Genomic DNA, 21,383 nt, shown 5'->3' on the forward strand with positions numbered 1-21,383 from the left:
GATGACAGCCATTTGAGTTATGTAATATCAACACCTACAGTGAAATAATCACTTTTTATTTCAGTGGTGTAACTCACCGCTCGTTGGTGGCAGAGCTTGGTTTATCAACTGTTTGAAGGGTCATCTTTCTGTTTTGTGATTGGCTGAGAATGTGTGAGGGCAGCTGCTCGGATGTCACGCTGGTTTTGTCCGGAGGAGGAAGGTGGGGAGCAGGAAGTGGAGTTTGTGTTACATCTTTAAGAGCCGCGGGCGAGTATGTGAAAGTGGGAGGAGGGGCGTCGGTGTGTTTGTTTAGCTGAGGAACTGGCAAAGAAGAAGGAGAAACTAAAGTTTTCATCTTTTGCTTATCCTCATCTGACTTGTTGGCCTCCAGAGTGCAGGTCGGAGCAGCTCGTTGCTCCTTGCTCCTCTGGTTTTCCTCCTCTTTCTTTCGTCTTCCCATCTCTTCCTTCTCTTGCAGAAGCTTGTTCTTCTGTTCATCCTCTTTCTTTTTCCTGTCTTCTTCCTCCTTCAATTTTCGTTCTGCTTTCTCTTTCTCCTCTAAATGTCTCTTCTCCTCCTCGTCCCTCTTTTTCTTTTCCTCGTTCTCCTTTTTCTTCTTCTCTGCCTCCTGCCTCATTTGCTCCTCTTGCAGTCGTCTCTCCTTTTCTTTCTGCTCCTTCAAGAGTGTCTCTTTCCTCCTCTCCTCCTCCTCTTCATGCCTTTTCTCCTCTGCTTTTTTCCTCCTCTCCATCCTTTCCTTCTCCTTTTTTATGAGTCTCTCCTTCTCTTTCTCCTCTCTCCATCTTTCCTCCTCCCTCTCCTTTTCCTCTTCGAGTACTCTTTCCTTTTCTTCCCTCTTTCTCCCCTCCTCTGCTTCTTTGACCCTCTTCTTCTCCTCCTCCCTCCTCTTCCTCTCCTCTTCTTCCTCCCTTTTCTTTCTCTCTTCCTCATTCCTTCTCTGCTCCTCCTCCCTCTGCATCCTCTCCTCTGTCTCATTTTTCTTTCTCTCTGCCTCCTCCCTCTTTCTTCGCTCTTCCTCCTCTTTCATTTTCTGTTGCTCCATCTCTTTTTCCTCCTTCAAGCATTTATCCTTCATCTTCTTCTGCTCAACCACTTCAAGGAGCCTCTTTTTCTCTTCCTCCCTCTTTCTCCTTTGCTCCTCAAACACTCTCACCTCCTCCTTCCCTTTTTGCTCCTCCTCTTTCATTTTCCTCAAGAATCTGTCTCTCTCAAGTCTCCTCTCTTCCTCCCTCCTACATTTGTCCTTTTTCTCCTCCACCTCCAGCAGTCTCCTCTGCTGCTCTCTTTTCATTCTCTCCTCTTCATTCCGCTTCCTCTTCTCCTCCTCTTCTCTCAGCTTCTCCTGTCTTTCTCTTCTCTCCTTCAGAAGTCTCTCCTCCTCAGGTTTCTTCCTTTCCTTCTCTTTCTTGACCTCCTCCTCCTGTAAGAGCCTCTTCTTCTCCTCCTCTAACAGTCTCTTCTTGTCATCCTCATGTTTTCTGCTCTCTTCCTGCTTCTGGAGCATTGCTCTTTGCTCTTCCTCTTTCCTCCTCCTTTCCTCCTCTTGTTGTTTCTCCCTCTGCTTCTCCTGCTCTACATTGATCATCACCTCCTTCTTCATCGCTGCTCCCTCTAACTGCTCCGTCAGTGATGGATTTTCTCCACCCACCTTTTCATTGTTTTTCTGCAGACTGCAGAACAGATAAACAATATTACTTAATCCTCAATCTGTGTCTGTGTGTGTGTGTGTGTGTGTGTGTGTGTGTGTGTGTGTGTGTGTGTGTGTGTGTGTGTGTGTGTGTGTGTTTATTATCAGCACCATCAGTTCACATTTTGCAAACTTATTTTTTAATGCTCTGGACCTTGATTTTATCTGCAAATATAAATACTCACCCCGGAGGACACCTTTTGATAGTATCTCGCTTAGAGTCATCCTCCTCCAGAAACAAGCCCCCTGATTCTTGTCGCTGTGACTCAAGCGACTCAAAGATGATGTCGTCAAAGTCAGGCTCTGGCTCAGGCTTTGCCAGTGGCGGCTTTTCGGCCTTAAAGGCGCTAATAACAGCCATCTCATTAGTTGGTGTTTTCAAATCAGTTTCCCCCTGAGCATTTGGCTGTTTAGGAGTGATAAATGCTGCCACAACATTGGTGGAGGGCTGCTGAGGGGTGGAGCTCTCGCAGCAGGAGAAGGGCCATGGAGGGGGCGGGGCTATTATCAGCTCTGAACGTGACTGGGCAGGACTGGGGACAGAAATACTGGAGGTCAGGCTCGAGAGATGAGTGGGTGACAATTCACAAGGCTGACCGTGCAGGAGGTGATTACGGGTGGAAACAAGCAGGCCTCAGAGCAGAGACCTGATCATTACTCCACTGCCGTGTAAAGGAAGGTCAGTGCAACAGGAGGCAGGGTACACGCTCAACTGTTAGCACATGTTAGCATCAAGCAACCGTGAGGCCTTAGAGCAATAGTTTCACAAATCTCTTGATCAACAAACAAGGTAAAACTGTTATTCAACCACACACGCAAGCTGAAGCAGGTTTGCCTCAGTCAGCACTAAGGTGGGTCAGCTTGGGATCATTTAGACCATAATGAGTTTACCATGATGCTGATCGATACATGTGATTGGATTGGAGGAATAACTCCCATTCCCAACTCCCAACTCCCAAAAATGTTCATCCCAATGATGCACTCTGAAGATCCTACAAAGATCGATATCGGCAACAGTATGGAGACGCTGAATTAACTGTACATCTGTGCACCTAAGAGGAATAGTTTGACATTATGGGAAAGCTTATTTCCTTTTAATGCTGAGAGTTAGAAGATCCATGTTAGAAGATTGATACCACTCTCATGTCTGTGCGGTAAATATGAAGCTACCTTCCTATATGGTTAGCTTATTTTTGCATTAAGAGTGGGCAACTGCTAGTCTCGCTCTGTCCAATAGGTAACAAAATTAGCCTACCAGCATCTGTGAAGCTCACCAATTAACACATTATATTAATCCGTATAAAAAGCGTAAAAAATGACGTTGCTTCCCTTTACAGGGTTAAATACATAGTATTTTGTGTACAGATTAAACAAACAAGATATATGTTAATTAGTGAACTTTAAAGGTGCGGTAGGTGGATTTTGTTACCTTTGGATGGAGACAGGATTACTGCTTTCCCCATTTCCAGTGTTTATGTTATGCAATGCCAACTTTCTCCTAGTTGTAGCTTCATATTTGAAAGACAGGCATGAGAACGTTATTGATGTTCTCACCAAAAAAGCTAATAAGAGCATTCGGCAAAAAACTATTCTTTGAAGCATTCATGCAATTTCAAGCAGGTAGCCCATCTTAAAGTGTACAGATGTGCTCTGTGTGCTTGCTTCTGTGTGCAAGCTGTGCTGAGTGCCACAGTCGTCAAGGCGCCTCTTCAGCTCTGTGGTCTGCTGACACATTCTCTCCTCACACAGCGACTCGTAGCCAAACACAGGATCCAAACCAAGCAATAAAAATTGAATCACTCATGTGATATCATCCCATGACCTCACCTGATACTTGCTGGTTCATCTTTGATGGCCACCTTTGAATCCTGGGCTGGTCTGATTGGCTGGTTGGATACTCTGATGTTGGCCACTGCCCGGTTATTTTGAGGAGAACTCTTGTCCCGGCGCAGAGGGCTCTCAGTTGTTTCCTCGTCTACTTGAGCGAGGGGGAAGGCTGAACCTTGAAAGAGCAAAAGCGAGGTTATTTTTTTGATGAAATCTGCTTGAGACATTTCTATACATCAAAAAACATGAGATAATTGTCTTGGCTGTAATAAAGACATGAGATTATTTGATTAGCTGGCTAATATACCTGACTGACAGGAGCTGATTGGAGCAGAAGGAGCAGAAGGAGACACAGCGAGCTGAGAGGGAGGAGAGGAGAATAAAACTGAGGTGGAAAGAGACGAGGAGCGAGGGGGTGAGGAGAATGGAAGGGAGGCAGTAAGGGCCGGAGCGGCGGGGTCACAGAGGGCATCAAGGTCCGGACTACTCAGCAGGGGGACAGGAGTGATGTCACTAGCAGATGTCAACCACGTCCCCTGAGCACCTGAGGAAAGCAGAGAGGAAGGGGAGGGAAGAGGAGGCGGAGATGGGAAACAGGGGAGATGAAGCAGGTTTATAGGAAAGAGTGAAATGATGGCGGAAGACGTCAGAGGAAAATAAAACATGACATTGACATTGGTTACCTGACTCTAAGATACTGGGGTGAGTTTTGGGGAGAGGAGTGGACTCAAGAGGAGGTGCATCAGCGGAAAAGGGAGATGGAGATGAGGGGCGGGGGATTGATTTGACAACCTGAGGTCTGAAGATGTGAGCACGGCCTAGTTGAGAGGACAGACGATGAAAGATATTAAAAGCAGGACAGAAGAGAAGAAAAGATTTTTAAGATTTGAAAAGAATATTAGTAGTGGAGCATCTTGTTATTCTAGACAGTCACAGCAGAGACAGACCGGAGACTGAAGTAAGATCATCAGGAGTTTGATCCTCCGGGGGGCGCCGTTGATGTGAAATAGGAACTGAGGAGAGGAGAGGGAGAACGAGGAGTGATGAACGAGAGAGGAATAAAGACAAACCAATGCATAGTTAGCGAGAGGCAAAGAGTGAAAGAGGAACAGCACAGCCAATTTCATATTATGTATTTTACTAATTGTATTCCACCATCACAGAAGAGATCTGTATCTGTCAGGAACAAAACACACGGGTTTGCTGAAGTCTCGACAATGATTCAAAGTAATCAAAATGCTATAAATACACAACAATATAATTAAAAAGGTTGAATTCAATATTTAATTTTCTTAATGTTCAAAAGCTTTTAATAAAAAAGTTTTGTAATTTGCACATATCTCCTTATGGTGTACATGTCAGAATGTTATGAGTTTTATGTATATTTTGAATAGTGAATTATTGATGGACTACGAGTTATGTTTGGATTTGACATTACATGAGATATATTGTTATTATTTATAACAAGTAATATTATCCCCGAGGGGGTTTAATGTGCATTGTTAAAGTAGTTTAGGAATAACAAGGTGCTAGTAAGATGTGGAGAAGTCTGTCAGCATGGATTGAAACGCACCAAACTTTTGGACAAGATTCACCTCCTTGATGGTGTGATTCAAATCTTAATAAAAAACTTCATGTTATGTTTTCCCTGTATCCTGAACTTGTGAGTACACTGGTTTATATTCATAGAAAGTTGGATTTAATCAACACGAGTCAAAACTGAGGCAAAATATGGTGAAAAAAAACAAATTAGATACCAAATTAGCACTTCTAAAACGGCCGCAAAACTTTCCTTTGTTCTTGCCTGAGGTACTGCAGCAATGCCAAAACATTCAGATGTTTAACTCTGATATCATCACAAACTGATCTTCCTCAAACCACACGTACTGTATATAAGTAGCATGCCTTTGACTTGTAAAGTAACATGGGCATGACTCTAAATCATGTGGAAGACAAGGTCAGACCAGACCAGCACACATAAGGAATCAGTTAGTGGAAAGCATGCAGCATGCCTGTCTGCCAGCCAGCCACATTGATACCTTTTCCTGAGCATGGCTGGAAGATTCTGGGCAGAGAGGGAGGCTGAGAGAGGGTCCGGGTGAGTGGAGGGTGAGCGGATGGAGGCTCAGAGGACAGGGTGGGCTTACAGGGAGAGGAGGATTTAGGTGGGAGAGAATGGGAGGCAGTAGAGGTGGTCTGATGGGTCATAGTAGTGGACACAGTGAAAGAAGACATTTGGGGAGCCGTGGAGGAAGAAGTCATGGGTGATGGCAATGCAGGGGAGGGAAGTTTGGGAGTTAATGAGGTAATGCCAGCTTCGGAGGTGCTGGGCTGCTGAAAAGGCAGTTTTGAGGGGGTATTTGAAGAATAATTTAGGGGAACAGACGGCACTGCTAAAGAAGGCTTCACTGACACAGATCCAGAGCATTTGGGAGATGGAGGATGAATGGAAGAGGAAATGTTTTGGGTCGAAGGTGTGATTATGAGTGCTTTGGAGGATTTGGGGGATGGAGGATTTGCAGGAGACACATCAGAGAGAGGCAGGAGAGCGGAGGCACTTTGGATTGAGGGAGTAGCCGCTGTGAGCTGTGAGTTTGGAGGATTAGGTAGTGGGTCAGAAGAAACAAGAGCCTCAAGGAGAAGAGGGTTTGATGATTTTTTATGCTTGGATCTGGGTGAGGGCTGAGGGGAGGGGCCGGGGGAAGGTTGGATCTCTGACTGAACAGGGGCGGTGGTGAAGGGGTGCCGGCTGCGACGGGGCGATGGGCGAGGAGCAATAGGTAGAGGAGGGCGGGAGTGGACAGCAGGACTGGGAGGACCGCCATCACGCCCACAGGCTGGATGAGTAGATGGATGGATGGATGGATGGATGGATCAGGGAAAGTAGATTTTTGCAGAAAGAGAAATTATGAAAAAGACAGGAAGGAAAAAGTTATGAATTGAGAATGAAAATGAAACTAACTGGGAGTCAATGACAGTTGATGATTTGACTAAAGGTGAGAACATCAGTGGTAGAAACTAACTTAGTACATTTACTTAAGTACTGTACTTCAGTGCAGTTTTGAGGTACTTTACTTGAGTATTTCCATTTTCTACTACTTTATACTTTTACTCCACCAAATTTCAGAGGGAAATATCGTACTTTTCACTTCACTTAATTTATCTGACAGTTATAGTTACTGGTTACATAACCAGTAACTATAACACATCTTATTTCATTTTCCTTTCTCATAAAAAATGGAAGATCATCTCTTTTAACGCAAGTGAACTCATTTCACAATATTCTAAACTCAATTTGAATCATTGTAGTGCAGCAACCAGCTTTTTTAAAATAATAATTAGTATTATCATTTTATTTTGTTGCATTTAGAAATATCTTTATAAGAGTGGAGTTTTTTTGCAGATTAAACTGACCACATTTTATATTAACAATTCAAAATCACCTCGACCAACGACAACAAAAATGCTTCTCACATATTAATACACAAGTGATAATTATCATATCATATATTTAACAAGGGGACACTCTGCATAATGAGTATTGTTGGTACTTTCATTTTATTTGGTAATTAAATACTGCTGTACTTTTACTGAAGTAGGATTTCTAATGAACGCAGCAGTTTTACTAGTATTTTTCATTGTTTTGTATTACTACTTCTACTTAAGTAAATTATGTACATACTTTTTCCACCACTGGTGCCTATTCGGATAACAACGTACGCCTTAAAGCCATGCAACTAGATTGGTGGTTTGACAGTAATGCCTCTCTGGACACATTCACCTTTGAATGCCATGTTGCTTTTCACGCCTCCAAACAAACGTCTGTGGCATTGGTCATCACATGATTCTCAATAATGTCTAGGTGAGAAATATGTGGTATGCAGAGCAAATGGCACGAGTGTGTGAATTACTGTTATATAAACTGAGCCTCCCAATAACAGACAGATGGAGAGAGAGAGTTCCTGTTCACACCTCCTCCTCCTCTCTGGCAACAGAAACAAACAGCAGGAGCAGGTGAAAGAAAGGGCAAGAGGAAGCTACCTGAGGCTGCATAAGTGGGTCCAGTGGAGTCTCGCTTGTCAGGTGGAGGGGGAGCAGGGCGATTTGGGCGAGTTAGAGTGTGTGGAACAACTGCAGCTACCAGAACAGAGTAGAGCAAAATAAGTGACAGGAGGAAAAAGAAGGCAGAGGAGGAGGAAATGTCAGAAGAAAACGCTCACAGTGAAGATCAGCGAGAAGAAGCAGTGGTTGTGTAAGTCTGCCCACCTGTAGCAGTGACAGACTTCTTGTCCTCATCTTCATCGCTCTCATTGAAGTCGTCCATGTTGCCGATATCTGTGGGTTTGACGCTCATCAGGCTGGCCAGACTCTGCATGTCTTCATCACTGGGGAGCAAGAACATGAGAGCAAACATTTACCACATAGTCATTACTTAGTGAGGAACGAAATCCCTTCGACAAATAAACCAGTCAGTATATTAAATGTGGTCGAGGCTTCATTTCTCAACCTCCAAAGTGGAATTTTATTATTTACAACAAGTATAATATATACGACACATAAAAACTCTTCCTTGTTTTTGTAATCGGTGTCCATTTTCAAGTACGTATTGTTGAAGCACTACTCTGTGAGATAAAACGACTACTCACGTGGCTTTCCCCTCACGAACGAAGACGCATGACAGCGACAGCTTGAGCGTGGCCTCCACCACTTTGACAGACAGCGGCTTCAGCTTCAGCGTCAGGTCGGTCTGGGTCGGCGTCAGACTGGCAAACCGCTTCAGGTTGATGTCTGCTGATGCCAGCACCTTACGATGTCCCTTGGTCTCCTTTACATGGCCAACAAAAACAGCCATGATCCGTAAAGGATTTTGAATCGTATCAATTTAAAGAATCATAAGCAGAGGTGGAGTAGTCAAGAGATACTTACGCCCTCAATTACAAAGGTCCACTCTTTGTCCTCAAATTCATCAGCATTGACCTCCTGAAGAGGTGAGAACAACAATACAATTTGCAGTCCGACCATTGCACAAACTCTTTTGTAAATGTTGCCATTTAATGAATACATGAATTTATTTTTCTGGTTGTATAACAGATTATGTTATGATATAACAGGTGTAAATGTGACACACATATTATTGTTATACAACTGTGAATTTGTGTTTATTTTGACTATTTCTATCCAATATCTAACTTAAATGTTAACAATGTTAACCGTATACATTCATGTATACTACATTCTTCTACATACATTCCTATTTCTGTTTTAACTGTATAACTGTGTGTATATGTACATATTCAGTGTATATTATTATTATTATTATGTTATTTCCAATACTCATCTATGCAATTCAAATGAAGCATCTTGCCATATCAATACAAGACGATATATAGCATAATATAAGTTTCTGTTTATATTATTTTTGTTGTGTGATTGATGTGTGACTTGGCTTCGCTGCAATTTGCTTTTGGGATTAAAAAAATACTCTGAACTCTTGACCCCTCGTGCTCTTTATGGAAGCATCTGCATTGGTTATATTTCGTCACTCTCCATTGTTCCCTCTAATTGCTCCCGTCTGTGTGTGTGTGTGGAGTAAACAGTGTATTCTGTTGTTTTGGTACCTTGAAGAGTGTAACAGAGATGTCGATGTTCTCTGGGACAGGCCACACCACCATGCCCCTGTAGGGGTTTTTGATTCCAGGCTGCCAACTGTGGAGCTGCACAACAAACAACACTGGTGAGACTGTCAGTCATGGAAGAAGTACTCCGAACTGTTACTTTAGTAGAAATAGCAACGCTTAGTGTATAAATACTCTGTTACAAGTAAAGGTCCTGCATTCAAAATGTAATTTGAGTAAAAGTATGGGCATCAAAACATTTAAAGTACTAAAAGTAACACTACTCATTATGCAAAACAACTTCTGTCTAATTTCGGAATAATATATATTTTATAATTGATGAATCAACGTGTACATCCGTTTAATGTTGCACCTGCAAGGTGGAGCTCATTTCAAACTTTACATACTACCAGGTAGTTTAATTTATAATTTTCTTTTTAATACTCTGAATCTGCAAAGTAAGTGGTAACTAAAGCTTTAAAATAAAAGCAGTGCAGTTAAACGTACATTATTCCCCTCTGAATGTTACTTTCCACCTCTGGAGACTGTGTGTGCGCCTCTGTGTGTGTGTATGTTTGTGGTGGTTTAGTGGTTTCACCTTGGAGCACATGCGTCTGTTCCTCCTGGTCCACACCACCCTCAGCTTGTCTGGTTGCCTACAGAAACGAAACAAAAAACACATCAACACACAGAAATGACGCCTTGCCTCATGTTGTTACTTGATATTAATCTGCTCTTCTCCAAAAAGGAAACAGCCAAAACAACCATTTGATCAACATTAGTAACTTTACAAAAAGCCTCGGTGAAAGGATGTTCGAACTTCATTAAATCGCGTCTCCAAACTAAGTGGATTTTATACAAAAAAGAGAACACAAGTTGTAATAGAAAGTCTTGTGAATCACTGGAGGATCATTCCTTCCAGTCAAAGACAAGGCACTGATATGAGTGTTTATGCAGAGTGCTGTGAGCTCATTGGTAGAATTGTGAATGTGTGTACAGCATATGTGTGTATTTCATGCAGCTGTTTATCTGTATGTTCGGCTACACAATGTATAATATGTGTGTGTGTGTGTGTGTGTGTGTGTGTGCCTATCATTTTGTATATGCGTGTTTGAAACACTCTCCATTGTATTTTCTCAGTCCTCTGTGGCACAGGAAGTGAAACTGGAGTCACGTGATCTGAGTCGGAGTATGTGAATGTGAGGCGTGCATCTTGACAGGAAGTAGGAAGAGAACACACTCACACACACACACACACACCAAATATTACCAGCACATACTAATAATTCCTAATACCTTTCAAATCTCAGAGCCAACTTTAAATATGTTATCTTTACAACTCTGTTTCAACACCTACATATGCTCTTTAGAATGTTAGTTCATAGAATCGATAAATATTGTCTCAAGTTGCAGTGTATCAGTGCTCAAGTATAAAGAGGGCACGTGTGTGTAAGTGTTTATGTGGTACTGTATGTGTGTTAGGGGGTCAGGAGTGGCATTAGAAATAGCCTGACCGGCACAGCGGGGATGATGGAGGGGAGAAAGAAGGAACAGCACCAACAAGGAGACTATAACGTATGATCCGAAACACAAAGACACAAAAACATCTTCTGAACCAGTGAGCTTAGTAACTATGGGTTTTACACGGGCGAACATGGGGGTGTAATGCAGTTGTGTAACATGTAATTACTGTAATTGTGGTTGGTGTTTTGTCATTCAGCAGACAATGGTTTAGTCCACAGCTGACTACAGGAGGGACACATATTACCCACATCCATGTAGAAATGTTTGGCTTTTAAACAGCATGTGGTGTTTGTGATTGTGTTTGCGATATCACTGTAAAAACAGAACACATGCACATTTACAGACAGTAAAATAAATCAACTTACTCACTAAGTCCATCTCATGTTTTGGTCACATAAAGCACTCCTTGTGTTACTGTAAAAATAGCCTGTTGCTAAGTCTTTAATTATATCTATAGACTGTCTCTGTCAACGTCATGTTGTCATGTACAAACGTCCGGGCCTGCTTATCTTTGGCCCCTCTGTGTTTTCAATTCCTCTATCCAATAGAGCTTGTAATGGTGAATTATCTTGTCCTTCCAGTCATGGTATCGTGTAATTGTTCTTTCCGCTTAGAGGCAGTAGAAACAAGATTGTGAAGACAACATTGAGAATATTGTAGAAATTAAAGTTGATGTGGCGCACTACTTGCATATTTCCTGGGCCTGTCAACGAATATTCTGAATGCACCGCATGTAACATTAGGTCGAGCTGAACGAGGACTAATTTGATTGACCTGTACGTCCACATCCGACAGCTACAGAGCAACACTATGATACATTTAAAGTTGTGGCAACCTGATGAATGTAATTCAATATTCTCTCTTTTAGCTCTGTTTTTGGTCTCTAAAAACCCCTGAGGTAAATATCTGGCTCTGTCTACACCTATAGGTGCTCACTGCTCCCTTTGGTCACTCTCTACTTTTACACTATGACAGCTGTAAGAGTGAACCATAACAGTAAAGTTGTGGACAGCTAAACAATGAGCTGAACGTCACTGATGTGTAAAGCTCTGTTTAAAACTGAATTCATTTCTTTAATTCAAACTGTTTGAGGGAACCGACAGCCTTAAACCATTTAAGTTTATGAACTCAAACAATTTACCTTTTTATTTCCGTTTTATTGAAGCGTTTTATTTTCACTAAAAAAGAATATTCGATTTTAGTTGTGAAAACTTCAAACTCTGTTGTGGCTACTCTGTTAATTTGCACTAATACAACATTAACACATTAACAATATATTTAGTTGTATGCCGAACATTGTATGTATGCCGATAATTACATAACATTTCAATTTTAAAACTTTTTAATGTTCAGAGCTCTCAAAAGAGCGAAACTTGTACTTCGTTGCACACAGCCATGATGAATTAAGATGTTAACAATACTTTTTTTAACATCTAACATCAAATCGTTACACTTTGGGGAATCGTTAAGAATTATTTATTTGGTATACTTAAGCAGAATATAATGATTTATAAACTGAAATAAAAACATAACATGTTATGATATAAAGTCAACTTTAAAAAATGAGTCAATGAAACAAACTGGAATTACTTAAAGTTACTGTGAGACATTTTTAACTGGTTACGAAACAGTCTCAAGTTAATGCCGATGCCTCTATTTGACCTAGTAAACGAGACCATCAGTGAAAAGATTGACTCTTTCCAGCCCGCTTGCTGACCGACCCAGATCCGGCTTTGCTGCCACCTTTGACCTGCAGTCACAAGGCGGAGCAGTGAAAACACCACACTGCTGACACCCAGGCTGTATTGTTGGGCCCGCTGGAGGGAACGGAGGCACGGGAGAACCAGAACCAAGACTGCATGGATCACACTGTATGACCCTGTTTCAGTAAAAGGAGAGGTTTTCTAAAGGGATTGTGATGCTCGGAAACACTACTGCTTTCAGGGACCGCCACAATTGACATCAAATTAAAGTTCTTTGTGGTAACTTTAAATGCATCACAGTAACAAGTGTATATAGGGGCGACAGTTTCTAAGAAAGCCAATGGTTTCAAATCATAGCACTAAATTAGAACAACCCCCCCAAACACACACACGCACACACAAACATGTGACTTGTGAGACGCTTTCAACCCTCTTTGTGACCAAAGATTATTTTCCCGCCTCTGATGCTTGAGGTGATCTTTAAGTATCAGTAACTCTGACCACTAGATTTAATTACAAGAACTTTAGGTTGGTTTCCTTTTGAAAAACAACTTTATGCCGAATAGGATTTTGGATTAATCTCCAGTCTTCCAGCTGTCCTCTCTTCTCCTTCCCTCTGTTGTTACTAACATGGTAACGGCTTATCAACTCTGATTTCATCATGTGTGGGAGTTGTCACTCTTTCTAAATAACTCTATCCCGTCCCGTCTGTTTGCACACATAACAGCTCTCTGCCGCTGATCAAACTCTGACACTTTATTGACAAAGAGCCTTCAATCAATGCAGCATTTTAAAAAACAAAACGGTTTGTTATCGTGCCGACAACAAGCCGCTTACACAATTAGTCCATACTTCAGAGTAATCTGGACAGATACGAAGGTGGCTCCAGGAAAAGGTGGTGATATTATTTTCCAGTTTTCGCTTTTCAACGTGACCCGATAGCAGCACCCTTTACTGCCAATTTCTGACAGTATATTAGTATGTTTTCTCTCCGATGCTGTGTCAGTGCGTGTCAGAGCAGAATAATGCCTCATGCTGCATCACCTGGTCACCTCCCAAATGTTTTGTACAACAGGAAATTGCACAAGAGGGGGAAGCCCTACAGAGCTTGAGCACTACAAAGTGATTGGATTGGAGCTTTGAAATGAAATAAGAGTGAGACTATACTGATTGTGCTTAATTACAACGGTACATGATTGAATGTTGATGTTGAATGTAAAACCAAATCTTGCCCACAATGTACACAGACACTTGGCCTTAGTTGCCTGAATTTGTATACATATTCAAAATAAATAGGGAGTGACAGTGATAGTAAAACATTAGCAAGTAACAAATACAGACTGTTATTCATTGTCATAATGGTTACATGATAGATAATGTCTCTGCACAAATACTTACTGTAATATTAAATCATCAGTCTTTAAAGAACAATGATGCTTTAGAATGGACTGTGTCCTGATAACTGTCTAAAGGTTAACACAAACCTTGTCAATAGGCGCGGTCGGGAATCGAACCCACTATCACCGTGGAACCGCTTATCTCATGGAGGCTACATGCGCAGAGGTACGCCCATGATCATTTTCATACTAGAGGCTTATTACAGCTAACATACTAAACCTGTTAGGGGAGTTATTTAGATGTCAAACAGGAAGAAACGTTCACATGGGTCATGGCAGAAAATCTCTCGAAGTAATTGTAAAGATCCAGACTCACCATTTCTTTGTGCACTCCAACACGAGTTCCTGGTAAGAGGCGACAAACTGAAACTTTGACGCTTTTTTACCAACGCGCTGCAGTCTTTTCCATACCGAAGTCATAACTTCCTCTGGTAAGATATACAACTTACAAAACAGGAAAAAGAAAGAAAGCCTCGCGCTCCTCCGCGCAACAATAATCAAAGTTCCTTAAAAGGACTTCTTCTTCTTTTTCTTCTTTTTCTTCTTCTTCTTCTTCTTCTTCTGCTGCTGCTGCTGCTACTGTTGCTGATGATAATAGGCTTCACACAAACTGCGACTTGCACTCATTGGCAGTAAGTGGAGTCACGCTCAGAAATGTCGCGGTGTAGTGAACAGAAAGAGACGGACAGAACTGGCAATTAAGCCAGAAGAGGAACCGATTCCGCCCTGCTCGCTGTCATTCAAACAGCCGGCAAAACGCCTGATATGAAGCTCACGTTTCAACCCAACAACTGCAGCGGCTCTCATTGACAACTCTCTCTCTCTTTCTGGCAATAATCCACACGGAGCCACGCTTAGTCAAGCCCTCCTCCTCCCACCTTCAGTGACAGCAGAGGGAGAGAGACAGAGAGAGACAGACAGGATATGCAAAGACTGTGTGGTGATGCAGCATTATGCAAAAAAGGGTCTTTATCTTTGCTGCTTGACTGTATGTGCGAAACATTGCAGTCTGTACAGTCTGCAGTCATACCTGTAGACTTTGATCCTGACTGTCTGTGTCACTGGAACAGGCTTATCTGACTATTTCACATAATCAGCTCTGCACACTCACATCTACTGCAGGTGTGTAACCCTGTAAAGCTGTCATGCAACTCACTTAACTTAACTGAAGCATGACATGGATAGGCTAAAGCCCATTGCTGTTATAAAAAAAATAAGAATTGAGCTCATACTCAAGGCACTTCCTGAGTTTCTGTTGCGTCATTCAGTGCTTTCAAGAAACGTGTGCTTCATCCAGTTAAATACAGAGGAATAGTTTCCATGAGGGCCAGTCAGTGTGTGTGTGTGTGTGTGTGTGTGTGTGTGTGTTCAAGCTAGGTCAGAGCACAGGGATTTTCCTCAGTGAGAGCAGGAGTGTATTTTTAGGTGGGGGGGGGGGAACAGGGATGGATGGATGGACAGAGGCAGCTGGGGTGGAGGGCAGCAGCAGCAGGAACAACTCTCTCATGACTCAGTTGTTCTAATGTTACACCGTCGGTCGATTATTCAGAAGGAGCATTATTGCTCTCAGTATACCAACAGTTTGTACGGCTTCCTGTTTTCAACATACCTCCTGAACAGACCTGACCACCGTGCTTCCACATATTTTTTACTTTTCATGTAACACAGGCCTTCGTATTGTAACGGCGTAACACATTAAAGTCCTTTCCAGCGCTCCCTGCTGACAGCCACTGACCTCCAGCCTGGTGTCTATTTATTCAAATGATCACTCACTATAGTGCATGAACAGCACTTGCAGCAACTATGTGGAGCGATAATAACATTAATTGCTGATAGATGGACAACAAAAAAGACAAAGAGAGGCAGAGAAAGAAAGAGGACACAATTTGAAGAGAGACAAACAGGTGAGGAGACATGCTTTGTGACGAAGAGACAGACCCACACAGTTAAACGTCAGAGAGACAGATCGTTTCTAACAATAACCACAACATATGTTGATTATAAATAGAGAACAGCATGAGGCTGTCTACTCCAAACGTCACTCCCCCTTCATTCCTGCTCTCCACGCAGCAAATGGTTTCCCCGACTCTGCTGCTTTCGACATGACCGTCAGAGGAGGGAGGCCTGCAGCAGGGAAGGAGCTCTCCTGACGAGTGACAGTGTGTCCCCTGTTGGTCATATTTAGCAATTTCATCCTCCGATTACCTTTAATTCAAATACAGAAACGCTGTGAATGCCTGTGGTGTACACTGGAGTTTTATTTTAAGATTTAGAAACAAAACAAGTAATTTACTGGCGCATTTTCTGAAGCATTAAGCCTATGTAACTGTTTCCACCGGACAGACTGTGCCACTTTACTTCATGGAACACAGTTGAATAGTCCCATGCTTTGTACAGTTCTAAAGGTTTGAGCTTAAAAAAAACACACGCTGCTTTCATTTGAACACTACCTACAGATAATACTGAAAAAAGCTGATTATTTATGAGAATTTAATTACAGTTTTAATATGCCTCCATCCAAGTAGAATCCCAGCAGAATCAGCCTTTAGTTTAATCGTTTCCTAAAATTAGCCTACTCTATAAGCAAAATGTATTTCAATAAACACACATAGCTGTATTTAACCAAGAGAGGTGTCCAGATAAAAGGAGTGTCCTCGCCGAGACAGAAGCAGCACATACAACGTAAAACAGAGGTTACAAAAACTTTTTTAACATTTCATAGGCAGCCAAGATACTTTTAAAGAAGTAACGTGCAATCTTTTTTTTGTAGCTCTTTTGTAGACAGGAGACGTCAGGGTCGGGAGACATAAAATAATAGAATAAAATAATTCCTCCTTATATTTGGATCAGAAAAAATGTGTATACTGTCTCAAATGCTCATAGAATTAAAGATAATACAGATAACTGATTGACGACACTTCAGTCAAGACACTAAATGGCAGAAAATACTGTGCGATGGGAAACATTGTCCTGCTTGTTTTACAGAACAGGGACTTAAAAAAGTCTGAAATGATCAGGAAACCACAAACAGGCATGTATAGTATCCAAAGTGGAATCAGACCTTCACACATGCTCAATTTCACTGACAAGCCAGCAGCATGTAGTAGCATGAATATTATGCAATGAAGAGCAAAAGGCTGATAACATCGGGTCTCACTTGTCTATCTTCATTTTCTTCTCTTTTAGTTGGTCTTCATTTCTGCTGAGATATTCATTTGCTGTCATTTGATTGGCCCACGGCCAGAAAAACAAACCGGCCAGAAGATTTCTGGTATAAAAACTAGTGTAAGTGTTGCCTGAAGGTACACGTGAACTTTGAGAAAACAGCACAGTGCATGGTGCATGTGTGTGTGTGTCTACATCAGGGAATATGAAAGGAGTCTTTGATCCACTGGTCCCTGGAGTTGCTGCTGGGTGGAGGCAGAGGCAAGGACGAAGAGGACAGAGGCTGCGAGGGGATTCCTGTCTCCTCTTCATCTTCATCCTCCTCCTCCTCCTCAGAGGATCCATTATCAGCACTGAGCGAGGCCCCGGACAGGAGCGAGTAGCCCTTGTAGTCCTGGATGGCCTCGTGGAGAGACCACAGCTGGCACAGCAGAGACATGTCGAGCTGACGCAGGCCGACCTGTTACACGAAAAACACAAAATATGTTCTGGCCACCAAATATTATTCACATATGAGGAACTTTCATTTTCACCTTCTACCACATAAATAGTATGAAAAAAACAACCTTAATCTTCATCCCCATTACTTTGTATTGTTTGTTTTATTGGAAAAAGCCAGAGTGTGAAGCTTGAGTTAAGATCATTTTGTCAAATGTATTTATAATCATAAGTGCAGATTTGTGTGAAGCAAAACAGGCCAATTGCGCAGGTTGAATTTGTGCGCTATTCTCACACACACACACACACACACACACACACACACACACACACACACACACACACACACACACACACAGAGAGAGAGAGACAAAGGCAGGATATTCGCAGACCACCTTACCATCTCTTTCCGCAGCAGAGCCAGAGCGGCGTCCAGTCCCCCCGTTTTGCCGTGACCGCGCGGCGCGTCTCCACCGCCCCGGCTGATGTCGGCCTGGATGCGCGCTCTCTTGCTGTGCACCTTCTCGATGTCCCGCCACGACCCGCCGCTGGAGTTCAGGATCCCGCTCAGGCCTTTGGGCAGCGGCGGCAGCCCGTCTACCGAGAAGACGCCGCTCACCGGACAGTCCGCCGCGCTGCACCGACTGCCGTTGATCGCCACGCCGCACCGACTGCCGTTCATCGCCACGCCGCACAGCTGACTCTGCAGGAGAGACCCCGCACACAGTCTAATGCTGTCTTACCGTCACCCAAAGGTGCTGTCTTCCTCTCTCCCGCAGCAGACGCTGTGTCCAATGTGTCGGAAACAGGCTTTTCAAAGGCAAATCAAGTCAAATGCGCCGCTGTCTTCTGCGGTAGAGGCACTGAATTAGAAGTTAATGTCACGCTTCCAGTTCCTGGCTTTGTTTTGTTTCCTCTCCTTTGTGTAAGAGTTCGCAGACACAGACCCCCCCCACCCCACCCCACCCCACGGCTCCTCCCGGCCGCGCCACGCCCCGCTACAGTGTTTTTTTGGGGGAAAGGGAGACTGTCTGTCTGTGTATTGTTTGATTGAACTGGTTTACTGCTGAGACACAAACACAACAAATACACTCATTCTGTCCAACACCTGAGTCCTAAACAACACCATTTACCAGCAGACCGGTAAATGAAATAAATGTGTCAATGACTTCATTTCCAGTGTGATTGTGGCAACTTGTGTTGAAACAAAGATACAACTGTAATTCACGGGACACATTTTAAACGGAAATGTACATGTTTATTGGTACTTGAAATACTACTAGTTTAAATACAGCGTTTTTTCAATTCAACTTTGCGGCATTGTGTTTAGCATTTTGGCGTCCTCTTGTGGAAAGAAGCAAACTGCAGAATTGGAAAACTAGAACACTGAAGCTGGCTTTTGATCTAATATGAAGTGCTGTCTATTGACGTACAGTGCACAGTTTATTTGCTCTAGATGGTTTTAATGAATGAAGAATTATGACTTCGACTCCTGAATGTCGCCCATTTCATCTGAGCATCACATGACCATCACCACCACCACCACCACCATCATCATGTATCAAATATATTTACAATAAAAACCTCAGAACTGCCCGCACACATTCACAATCTTTGCGTCACCGGAGACAAGGGTATCCATCTGAATCCAGACTGAACAGTAAATAGAAAAATGCATCTCGTGTCAGAGGACTGGTGTTTTCAACAACAGTCACATACTTTACATTTTAATTGATGACTCAGTGTGGTAGTATGTTGTATCTCAGCATAGACACTGTTGCGTGTGCAGACACACAATTATACAGACATTTGGGCACTAGAGCTTTAGCTTTTGTTTGAATTTGCAAACCAACACCCTTTGTTCACCCGACTGAACAACTCATCATTTACCCTGATATCAATGTGGTGGCCTTTTTAGGATTAATCAAAGCCAGTCAACTGTAGAATTACGTTTGCAGTCTTTCACTGTAGATAATAGATTAAGTCTTATTTTAAAATGTTTTAATGGCCAGACGGTTTTAAATTCATACCAATGACGAATGTGCATTTAGCCATGTTCCGTTCTTGTCACTACATCAGAACTTACATATTGACAAAAACAGTCAAATGTTCAAACAGGTGTACTTAAACATTTAAGGAAACAATGTAACATGATATTTCTGCCAGCCATGTAGGGTATGCTAACTCAAGAGCAACTTGTGAACTTATGACATTTTAATCTTATTTCAAGTGCATTTGCTGACCAATTTCAAATTCAGTTCTATGCAGGGAGTCAGTCAAAGGGAGATGCCGCGAGGCAGCGAACCAGAGTCAGTATTCCAGAACAGAGGCAAGAAGAAACAGCGCTCCAGGGTTTCAACCTTTTCCGTGGCGGCTACTGGCTGAGCTCTTTGAGGCTGCGCAGCGAGTTGGCACAGCTGGTGATCAGGCTGCAGAGCTGGATACTCGATTCCAGGGAGGCCGAACTCTGTAGCTGGTTAGTGGCCCACCGAAGTTTGACGAGAACAGCCTCCTCAGCTTCTAGTAACATAGGTGAGATGGCAGGGGTGGGTGGACTTACTGGGGGGCGAGGAGGCGCTAGGGCAGGGGTGGGTGCAGGGGTTGAAGGAGAAGGGACAGCAGGCGGAGGCAGGAGAGCTCTTCCCCCTGCTGCAGCCCCCTCACAGTGCTCCGGTCTGGGCAGAGGAACGGACACACTTGCCTGACTACTGGTGCTGCTGGGGCCTCCATTGAGTTCTGGGGCCTGGGACGGTGCAGCGGACTGGGCCGCGAGCTGTCTCTCTCTCACCTGGGACAACGCTGCCTGTGCATTCAGAGCTGAGGGGAGCGGAGAAAAGGGAGAAGGGGAAAGATGGGAAAAAGCATAAATGGTATTTACAAACAGGCACAAAGCAAGAAGAGCAGCCATGACAGGAAGGAGACAGCAGGTTTATTTAATACTCGTGTGTGTGTGTGTGTGTGTACCAGGGTTGTCCTTGTCAACATCAGAGTCCAGCTCCTGACATGAGACACAGTAGTTTTTGTGCTGTTTGTCCTGGAGAAGAATCGTCTGGGGACACAAACCAAACGTATTTCAACACTCGTGATAGAACGACTCCATCTTTTCTACATTATTGACGCTAAAATCACACACGCAGCGTAAAAGGTCCACTTGACTCACCCCGCACACATCACAGCACTCTCCCAGCATCCTGTATCCTTTGAGCAGGTAGTCTCCCATCAGCTTGCTGATTTTGTCTTGTCGCTCCCTGCGAGTCTGGATCACCTTCATCTCTGCCTCTGTTGGAGGCTCCCACTCGAAGTCCTTGTCATCTGGGGTCAGTGACAAAGTGTTGATTTTATTCAACTGTACTCACAAAATTCAGAGCTTTTTGCTGTAATAACACACTTTGCACTTCTGTAGCGTGTGTGTATATGTTGTCTGTCTGTTAGCCCTTTGTCAAATGTATTAACTCGACTTCACAACACTTTTGCACTTATTAGAACCTTTAGATGTTTCGTTGTGTTGTTATAAAACGTGATTAGCATTGCCGCAGTGCTCTGCTGGTAAATGATGATAAGCTAGCTAGCAAACCAACCCGGCTAACGTGGGCTAACGTAGTCTATACGGTGCAGACGAACACTTTTAGTAAAAATAAGATTATACACGGTAATTAATGACTACACGCGCGCGAAAAAAGACTTATTTGTCAGTAGCACGGGTAAACGAGATAAATGTCAAAGTTCGCTCGCTTATAAGATCATAACTTCACAAACCTCCATTCAGAGCCATGTTGCTTCAGTGCTGCACGTTCTACGTGATGACGTCAGAGTTGCTGAGTTTCTTCTTCTTCTTTTTTGAGGTTTGCGGCAGTTAGCCTCCTTAACGTCGCACTGCCGCCCCCTCCTGGAGTCTCCCACAGTGGACATTTAAAATCCTCTAATTGCCTCTTTACTAAATATTTATAATGTCTGAGCCGAAGTGACTCACAGAGTTGGACCACATTATTTCCTTTCCAAATGTCTTTTTTTATTTCAAAATAAT

General features: G+C 43.0%; 3 protein-coding genes and 1 long non-coding RNA gene across 17 annotated transcripts in view; 1 reads left to right on the top strand and 3 right to left on the bottom strand.

Annotated features, from left to right (window-relative positions):
- Nucleotides 1-14,649, bottom strand: part of LOC142960654 (EH domain-binding protein 1-like protein 1) — a 27,039-nt gene extending 12,390 nt beyond the window's left edge. For 2 of the 14 annotated variants that reach the window (XM_076102594.1, XM_076102592.1), the window contains exons 1-12: nt 14,073-14,647; nt 9,731-9,788; nt 9,136-9,231; nt 8,444-8,497; nt 8,164-8,342; nt 7,784-7,902; nt 7,559-7,654; nt 5,557-6,354; nt 4,465-4,530; nt 4,201-4,335; nt 3,518-3,692; nt 78-1,673 (exon numbers count right to left, since the gene is read on the bottom strand). In XM_076102594.1, the coding sequence (XP_075958709.1) occupies nt 78-1,673; nt 3,518-3,692; nt 4,201-4,335; nt 4,465-4,530; nt 5,557-6,354; nt 7,559-7,654; nt 7,784-7,902; nt 8,164-8,342; nt 8,444-8,497; nt 9,136-9,231; nt 9,731-9,788; nt 14,073-14,176 (3,476 nt within the window). In that variant the 5' untranslated portion in view covers nt 14,177-14,647. Of the gene's footprint in view, nt 1-77; nt 1,674-3,517; nt 3,693-4,200; nt 4,336-4,464; nt 4,531-5,556; nt 6,355-7,558; nt 7,655-7,783; nt 7,903-8,163; nt 8,343-8,443; nt 8,498-9,135; nt 9,232-9,730; nt 9,789-14,072 lie in introns of all 14 variants that reach the window. The other 12 variants (XM_076102593.1, XM_076102599.1, XM_076102606.1 and 9 more) reach the window with 12 other exon arrangements.
- Nucleotides 13,922-18,955, top strand: LOC142960660 (uncharacterized). Its single transcript, XR_012956347.1, has 3 exons — nt 13,922-14,187; nt 16,943-17,041; nt 17,122-18,955. It is a non-coding gene; the product is annotated as an uncharacterized LOC142960660 (long non-coding RNA).
- Nucleotides 15,995-18,320, bottom strand: fam89b (family with sequence similarity 89 member B). The gene is made up of 2 exons (XM_076102611.1): nt 17,760-18,320; nt 15,995-17,381 (listed from the first exon to the last, which is right to left on the bottom strand). The coding sequence occupies exons 1-2, from the start codon at nt 18,039-18,041 to the stop codon at nt 17,118-17,120; spliced, it is 546 nt and encodes a 181-aa protein (XP_075958726.1). The 5' UTR covers nt 18,042-18,320; the 3' UTR covers nt 15,995-17,117.
- Nucleotides 18,596-21,175, bottom strand: znrd2 (zinc ribbon domain containing 2). The gene is made up of 4 exons (XM_076102610.1): nt 21,116-21,175; nt 20,520-20,671; nt 20,324-20,408; nt 18,596-20,176 (listed from the first exon to the last, which is right to left on the bottom strand). Exons 1-4 carry the CDS (start codon nt 21,129-21,131, stop codon nt 19,734-19,736), a joined length of 696 nt encoding a protein of 231 aa, XP_075958725.1. The 5' UTR covers nt 21,132-21,175; the 3' UTR covers nt 18,596-19,733.
- Nucleotides 21,176-21,383: the final 208 nt, after the last annotated feature.

This window comes from Anarhichas minor, unplaced genomic scaffold (assembly GCF_050575085.1).
Source record: "Anarhichas minor isolate MPS153535 unplaced genomic scaffold, ASM5057508v1 ptg000027l, whole genome shotgun sequence".
Taxonomy (NCBI): Eukaryota; Metazoa; Chordata; class Actinopteri; order Perciformes; family Anarhichadidae; genus Anarhichas; species Anarhichas minor.